Source organism: Littorina saxatilis, linkage group LG3 (assembly GCF_037325665.1).
Source record: "Littorina saxatilis isolate snail1 linkage group LG3, US_GU_Lsax_2.0, whole genome shotgun sequence".
In the NCBI taxonomy this organism is placed as follows: domain Eukaryota; kingdom Metazoa; phylum Mollusca; class Gastropoda; order Littorinimorpha; family Littorinidae; genus Littorina; species Littorina saxatilis.
The window spans coordinates 19,539,225-19,548,262 of NC_090247.1; the positions used below are offsets into that span (position 1 = coordinate 19,539,225).

Sequence of the window (9,038 nt, forward strand, 5' to 3'; positions counted from 1 at the left end):
TTTATGATGGCTGTCGACTAGTTGTCAAACCAGCTCCAGTTGCAAACTTTTGCGACGTTCTCCGTTACAGCCGCTCCAATGACTTAGCAGTTAGATTTTTCTGGTATTTATTCACATGATGGATAACCAGAAGACCGAATGCGGTGGAGCACGGGACGGAGATGATGGCGAAAAAGAGCCATCTTCATCGCAACATGCAGACGACAGAACTAACAGTGATCCAAGTTATGTGAGAGAAACTTTGGGCTCGGATCAGCCGCATACCACAGAGGATCAAGACGAAACTGTGGATGTAAAGATGGACGTAAAGTCGCTCTGCCAGCCTGGTGATGCAGCTAAAACGTTTGACCAAATGGATTTGTCTTTGCTGAGGTCACCTTCTTTGCGCACAGACCCGATGCAGCAGTTCGCCAACTCTGCCATCGTTTCAGGTAGCGAGAACAGAAACACTCACAGAAAAACAGGTGCTGACATGAGAATTTTGGCAACTTACATGCGATCACTAAATGAGATGAGAGCTCCAGAAACCATCCCACCGACCGATCTGGATAAGTACCTTTCTTCTTTCTTTCTCGTGGTTAGAAAAACAGATGGGAGTGAATATGAACCCTGCAGCCTACGGGCAATGTTGGCAAGCATAGAACGTTACCTGCGGCAGAAAAATTATCCATCTTCTCTTACCAGGGACAGTGAATTTTCCAACATGCGGAATGTGTTAAAACTGAAACAACAGATGCTGAGATCCCTTGGCAAAGGACAGAAAACTATAGCTGAAGTACCTCAAACAGCTTGCATTCGTGAAGGAAAGATTACACGACTTTTTCAGTCGCATGAAATGGGACCTTACAACCCTAATTCTGTCATATTTTCTCTGTGCTTTTTCTTCTGTATGTATCTCAAACTTCGAAAATCCACTGAACACAAGAAGCTACTGTGGGGCGACATCATCTTGTGCCAGGACTACAACAACCGAGAGTACCTGACCTTCTCTCCTCAGATGCTGAGTAGGATCCACGCTTCTCAAAGACTCAACCACCGACTAGCAAACGCTAGAGTCTGGGCGGAACCAGATGTTCCGGAGAGAGACCCTGTTGCTCTGTACAAATTTTACGCACAAAAACGGCCCCTGTCCATGACCCAGCCCTATGCACCGTTCTACCTGGGTTTGAACCTGGTCAACCCTCTGGCCGGTCAGAGCTGGTATCGCCCCGCGGCCATGGGAATCAACAAACTTAACGAAATGGTGCGCCAAATCCGAGATCTCACCGGCCTTAAAGCTTCCAACGACACCAGTCCTCTTCAGTACCTGGCTCCCTCTGGCGCACAAGACATGCTGCCTCTGATGTCCGAGTTTTCCAACGCCAGCTCCGATCCCTCCAGCTCGAGGGACGGTCACAATTTGGACACTTCCGATTTTGACGGGAGAGAAATCACACCAAATGGGTCACCGCAACTGACCATTGATGTTGATGAGGGTGGGGGAGAGGCGGTCAGTGCATCAACGTCCTTTGACCAACCGCTGTCCTTGACCAGAGAGTCCGACAGCAGCGATGAACACTCCATGAAATCGCCCAGCACTGGAAGACACCTGGACAAGTCGGAAGCGTCTCCATCATTTTCTACAGTCACTGGGCATGCTGACGAGGGTGACGTCTTTCAACACCAGGTGGCGACCATGAACGTTGCCAAAGCTAGGGAGCTGTTGGCCCAGTCATCTGAACTAGGTTTGAATCCAGAAAATCCTGAATGTTTCTGTTCGTTTTTTTACCCATTGGCCTTAGGCAAAAAAAAAAATAGTCTGTTTACGGTAACCCGACCGACCCTATTTTTTTCGCGCGACCCTAGACTTTTTTTTGGCATTTGGGGGAAAAAGAAAAAAAAAATCAAAATAACGTAAAAATATGGTTTTTTGAAAAGAAAAAAAAATCCCGACCTACTGACCCTATTTTTTTGGCCTATGTTACCGTAAACAGACTTTTTTTTTTTTTTGGCCTTATGTGTTTTTAGGGTAGATAGGAGGATTTGGGTGTGTGAACTATTGCATTTCATTTTCAGTTGTGATAAAAATCATTACCAAAGATTGAAAGTGCTGTAAAGGTTTTTGCTTGACTTATGTCACTGTCATCGTGAGACAGTTCTGACATATTTTGTGAGATCCAAAGCGTGAAATTTCTGATTTTGATTGGTTTGTTGATCTTATTTGTAGGGACATGTAGATAGTTAGCAAACGATATATACTAATATAGATATATTATATATATATACACATCATTACTTCTCTGTTCTGTGTAGCATGGACTTCAGGGCTCTGTGGGTCCTGATTTTTATGTGCAATCAAGTAGACAACTTTATTTGAGCAGTGGAAATATTTCTATGATCTTGATGCTTCATCTTCATGCCAATGACAGTTCAGCTTAATAGAACGTAGTTCACCTACTTGCTCTTCCTTCCCTTTATTGTTGTTGTTTATGATGATGGGTGATAGAAAATAATGATAATATAGGAACATTTATTTTGACAAATTTAGTAGGAGATAATGACATACAGCTTACCATATAAATTACACTTTATACTATAGCAATCAGAAGAGCTCAAAAGTAATGGACATGTATCCATTTTGTTTTCATTAGCTTTTTCAGACGACGATGATGACGATGATCCGGATGATTTCATCGGAGTGGAACAGGCAAAGGAACTGCTGACCGATATCATCCAGCGCATGGATATCAAGGACATGATGGTGTTTGACCGCTGGCTCAAATGCATGACCATTGCTCGCGATTCTTTCTCAGGTAAGTGTTTGACCGCTGTCTCAAATGCATGACCATTGCTCGCGATTCCTTCTCAGGTACGTACGTCTCTGCAAATCACAATGGTGTAGGAAGCTGTCAGCTCATTTGCGGTATGATTATATCACAATATGTGTGTATTGGGGGCCTGGTAGCTCAGTTGGTAGAGCATTGGACTTGTAAGCCTTGGGTTACGGGTTCAAATCCAGGCCGGGATGGACACGGGCCAACTTTATGTGCAGACTCAGAAACGATATCCATGTGTCATCCCTGTGGCATGTTAAAACCTCTCGGTCATTCTGTCCTAAGTGCATGAGGCTCATTACAGTTTACACCTAAACACACACATACCAGGGTAACGCTACTCTTGTTGTTGCTAGCTTTCCAAGAGACCCAAATTTCTTAGCAGTGGAATAATTAAATAATGGAAATGGGTTTGTTTGGTCAAGCACTATTTTCATGAGTTGGCCTGTGTTGTGTATCGCGGTTGACTGGTCAGTACTGTGCTCCTCTCCATTGGCTAAGCAAGCCACACACAGGAGTAGGTGCACGATCATGTATAGGTGGACATGCACGTTTGTGTGTGTGTATGTTTTGTACAGTGGAGTCCGGGTACAACGAATCTCAAGGGAGATACATTTTAGTTCGTTATATATCAGTAATTCGCTGTAGAGTTTTCAACCCTAAATGGCCTCAAGACAAGTTTTCCCAATCACCTTCAAATGATCGTCCCATCGATCTTTCCTTGGAGAGTACAATCTCTGCATGTTTTCAACAGCTTCATGATATAATCCATAGAGAGAGGCAAACTAACAGCGGGAGGTGCATGAAAAGCGTAAGTATTCACGATAAAACTTTGACTCGCTCATTCACGGGACATAACTGCACTCCGGACTGTCCACAGTGTTGAGCAATTTAGGAGACTTCACTGCCTGAGGAGAGTATTGATTCAAACGAACGCGTGGTTCTATATCGCGTCACTCAGTCACGGATCGGAGAAAACAAAAAAACAGTTCCAGATTTCGAAACCATGTTCGTCAGCCATTGTTTTTAGCAAGACAGACCACATGTGCACGAGCTTCGCTGACGTACATCGCAAAATGTCATGACGTCACCACAACTTTCGTCCGTTTTGGTTCGATCTGTTCCGTGCACCTCCCGCTGTTAGTTTGTTCAGAGTTCGCTCATCACGCGATCGCGGCGATGTGCACTTGTGTTTGTGTATTTTTGTCTTTGGAGACAATTATTGACATCAGTTCGTTGTAGCCTTGTGACTTTTAGAGACAAAACGACTCTGGGGCGATGAAAACGTGTTTGTTAAAAGAGGGGCTCGTTATGCAAATGAGTTCAAAAGGTTCGATGTAGCCGGAAAGTAACAAGTAAGAAATAGAAGGCTGTCTGCCGGGAAATCAATGGCAGTTTGTTAAAAGAGGGATTTCGTTATACCCAGGTTCGTTATAGCTGGACTCCACTGTACGAACTGCATTTGTGTGTTCTGTTTTTGTCCTTCAGTGTTGTCTCTCACTCTCTGTAGGTTTGCCAATTTTCCATACTGTGATAGAATGCTATTGACTTTTAAAAAAATATTGTGCTCTTTACCTCGCTCGTTTCTTCTTCAAAGGGGCCATACACAAACAGGGCAGCAAAGCAATGGTGGCACGAAGGAAGTGGAAACAGTGAAACTGGTGGCAAGGGTAGAAACAAAGTCAAAGAACGCATGTTTCCAAATGTGGGGCACTGCAGTAAGATTTGTCAGCCGCCATGGCCTTTCTATATGAAACTTAGCTTAAGACTTTAAAAATAATGTTGAAATGCCATTAACACAAATAATAATTATGTGCAATCTTATTGTTGTTTTTTGCCACCGAGACAGCCAATTGAATTTTTACTTGCAATATTTTTTTACAATTTTAGTTTCTTTTTGTTTGTGTGGTTATAGAAGATTTGTTGACATGTGTGCAGGTCAAATTGTGTGTAAGGATCCCAAGAGAGGCTCCGCCACCAACGCCCACAGGCACTCCACCTTCAACAACAATGACGAAACCAACAATGAAAGCAGCGCCAACGAAAACACCAACATGAACATTCTGCTGAACATCTCGCTGACCCCCACCGCCATGAGAGGTCAAGGTCCCGTCACCGTGCAAGCCACCACCATCAGTGCATCCGACCTCAGCGCCATGTCGGCATTCCCGTCGCAACAGTCTGACGTGCACACCTCGGGGAATGGAGCGGAATACTGCAACGGCAGCAGCGACTCGCCGCTCGACCTTGCCCTCAGCTCTATGCGGGGAGGGTCGAGTTCTGCGTCGGATTCCCACCGTACGTCCCGTGTCAGCTCCTCCAGTGGCGTCAATTACAAACACTCTGCATCCTCCGCGGCTGGACCGGAATGCTCGCCCGCCAAACAACGCAGGCCTCCGTATAACTCAGTCTACAACCACCACCAGCCTGCTTACTCCAGAGCCGCAGCCAATCACAGCGCAGCCGCTGCTGTCGTTTCTGGGGTCAGGAGGTCATCTGGTCAATACGAAGGGAGTCGTCGCAAGTTGAACCCTGCCTTTCTGACGCATATCAAGCCCCGAGTTTCGGACAGCGACACGGGGGGCCGTACAGGTCGATTGCTGATGTCATCCACTGCAGAGTTAGATGAAAACGTGACTCTTGCCCACTCTAACTCTGTGGATGATGAGGACCTTGTGCATGTACTCAACTTGAAGCAAGAAGTTGAGTGATTGCGCTACTCAAGTACACCTATCCTCTCACATTTTGTTTTGTCTCTTTCTCTTTGGTCTTTTCTTTGCTTTATTTATTTGTTTGTTTATTTGTTTCTATTTTGTGTTTTCTTGTTTGTATAGGTGGGTTTTTTTTGTGTTTTTTTAACAAATATCTGGTTCTCAAAAGCACTAAATTTGTGAGGCCTTTGGTCCTTGCTTTGAGATATGATCTGTTCCTGTCCATACTCTCTCTCTCTGTGCCTCTGTATCTCATTATCTGTCTATATTCATGTCTGTCTGTTCTCATCTGCCTATCTGACTTGCTTTTGAATGTCGGTCTCTCTGTAAATTTGTGTCACTCTCTGTTCTTTATTTTTTTTCAGTTTACATTTGGTTTTGTTCTTGAAAATGTGTTTCGCGTGGACGGTAGAGAATTAAGTTCATTCAACGGTTTACATAATTAGTGTAATTCACTGGCTATTGGCCAATTTATCATTGGTTTAAGCTGTAAGAAGAAACTGTAAAAAGATTATAAGGAAGAAAAATATGAAGCACCAATAAAACAATATTTCACTGAATCTGACATTAATCAGAAACTATTAAAGGCGAGAGATTTATTTCTCAGAGTCAACTTTGTGTGCAGACTCTCCTCAGTGTCCGAACACCCCCGTGTGTACACGCAAGCACAAGACCAAGTGTGCACGAAAAAGATCCTGTAATCCATGTCAGAGTTTGGTGGGTTATAGAAACACGAAAATACCCAGCATACTTCCTCCGAAAACGGCGTATGGCTGCCTAAATGGCGGGGTAAAAAACGGTCATACACGTAAAATTCCACTCGTGCAAAAAACACGAGTGTACGTGGGAGTTTCAGCCCACGCACAAAGAAGAAGAAGATTAAAAGAGACAGACATCTAATGCATTTTGTGTGCAAACGTCCTTCACCATGTTATGGTGTTTTTTATTATGACTGCTGGCACTGTTGCTTCCAAGGTGCGTTTATGTTTGAACTTATTTATAGTATATAGAGAGTACACGCTTAAAAAATCACCGCACAGGCATTTCTTTAAGGTTCGTCTATCAAATAAGTGTTGATATTCCACTGTTAATAACTGAGTGACAGTGGGAGGGGAAAAACCTTTGATAAATCTGACTTGCTTTGAGCAATAATTAGTGTGATATACATAGGAGGGTTGGAAGAAAAGTTTGTGGATACCATCAGAAGGAGATGAGCTTCATATATCTGTGAAATAGATGACATGGTAATTTGATCTGCTATTTGACAGGCTGTTTTGGGGAAATCTGGTTTGTCCTCACGTTAGTTTTACAACATTAAAAGTCACAATGACATAACTGCATGGTCTTGTTCCCAGACAATGGACAGACGTAACTTTGACATTCAGAAGACCAATCCTTTGCCAACGGAGAGATGAACTGTCCTGTTAACAGTTTTTGACCAGGCTCATTTACTAAGAGAGTGGGTTAGATCTGGCGTATACATTTTAATGGAGTTGGTCTAACTCCTTTCACAAACTTGTATCCAACCCTCATAAAGGAAAACTAGTACTAAAAAATTGTTTAAGGGTATTTTTTTCTTGGGCTGTAGTTTACACAATACTGTGCAATGTGAATTGTTACAAATGTATCACAACGAAATACTCTGAAATACGGGCCAGTGCAGGTTGGCTTTTTGTTGAGGTTTAATCAGCTACACAAGTGTATGGAGTGGCTGATGGTGGTGTTGTTATTTAAAGATTAATCCCAGAATTGTTGTATGATTGAATTTTTTTCTTGTCAGTTTAAAATCCAGTCACAAACGTTGAATGTCAAGCTTGGATTTGTACCCCAAGATGTGTGCAATGTGTATGCATGGTATTTTATTATGGCATCTTTCCATTATTACTAATAGTCTACATTCTGTGATGGTACGCTGATTTTGCAATTGTATATTTTAAAAGGAATTATTTATGATAAGTTATGCTGAGCATAAAGCAAGAATGCTGTTTAGTAGGTGTTGATATTTGTGTTTTTATTGTTGTTGTAAGGAGTGCTTATAGTGCACATTCAAGAAGAGATGGATTTTTAACGGTAAACAGAAAACAATGTTATCTGTGTTGTTAGATTTGGTTGTTGTTGATATTATATTTTGACAGTTAAAACATTTTATTATGATGTGTTATTGTTTATTTTTCTGTTTTACTTCAAAGGTTCATCAAACCAGCAGAAGTGATTACAAACAATTATTTTATTGTAAAATTTACAGACGTACAAATCGGACGATCATAACAAGATGTCTTCGGGTTACAAAAGGACTAGATACACAAATTTATGCATTTTATTTATTTTGAAAATTGACCTTTACCTTGCTGATTTTTATGTGTGGTATTGTTAAGTTTTTTTAGTTTGTATTCTGAGTATGTACATTATTAGCTTATCAATCATGCTGCAAACTTGTGCACTCATTTGGAGGTGACATTTTCTCAACAACAGAAAAGATTTTGATGTCTTACTTTCATCTCATGACATTAGTTAGTCGTAAAATTCAACAGTTTGTTTGTTGTCTGCAGAACATTTTGTTGCATGATTTTTATTTTCCAGAGTGAATTTAGAATTGATTTAGCAGGAATTTGGTAAAGGTGTATAAATACATATTTTGTGTGTCACTTAATGTTGTTATGAATGACTCATATTGTGTTTGAGACATGCATGTGTATGTCCTCTTGAATTTCAACGTCACATGAGCTAGTGTCTTGGTGCTAAGTGTGAAATTCTGGATTAACGTGTTTGATGTGTACTTAAATCTGAAACGAATCATGGTTGTGACTATCTCATATTGCACACTTATGCCAGTGACGGGGAACCATAAACAATACACCACCTGCTGCTAAAAGGCGCTTTCCTTCCTCCGGACAATTTCTTCTCTTGAATGTCACACCGTCTTTGCGGAATTTAATGTCTTTGCAGAACTTTGTCTCTGCAGAACTTTATGTTTGAAGAACTTTATGTCTCTGCAGAACTTTATGTTTGAAGAACTTTATGTTTGAAGAACGTTATGTTTGAAGAACGTTATGTTTGAAGAACTTTATGTCTCTGCAGAACTTTATGTTTGAAGAACTTTATGTTTGAAGAACTTTATGTTTGAAGAACATTTACTTTATGTCTCTGCAGAACTTTATGTCTCTGCAGAACGTTATGTTTGAAGAACTTTATGTCTCTGCAGAACTTAATGTTTGAAGAACTTTATGTTTGAAGAACTTTATGTCTCTGCAGAACTTTATGTTTGAAGAACTTTATGTCTGCAGAACGTTATGTTTGAAGAACTTTATGTCTCTGCAGAACTTTATGCTGTGGAGTCATCGGCCTGTATAACCTTGCTCTTAATCATTACCTCAGATGAGATTCCTCACATGATATTCTTCATTGACAGCTAGTCGCGCCCAAATAGCACAGACGCAAAAGCTGTGGAAACGAAGGTAGATAGTTTTAATGCATTTGTGATCCCAGACATGCAGGGGGGGGGGGGGGGGGGGCG

The 9,038-nt window shown here is 41.6% G+C and overlaps 1 protein-coding gene across 1 annotated transcript; it reads left to right on the forward strand.

The window, feature by feature from the left end:
- LOC138961817 (uncharacterized) lies at positions 1–5,652 on the forward strand. Its single transcript, XM_070333489.1, has 3 exons — positions 1–1,724; positions 2,631–2,792; positions 4,752–5,652. Exons 1-3 carry the CDS (start codon positions 116–118, stop codon positions 5,522–5,524), a joined length of 2,544 nt encoding a protein of 847 aa, XP_070189590.1. The 5' UTR covers positions 1–115; the 3' UTR covers positions 5,525–5,652.
- Positions 5,653–9,038: the final 3,386 nt, after the last annotated feature.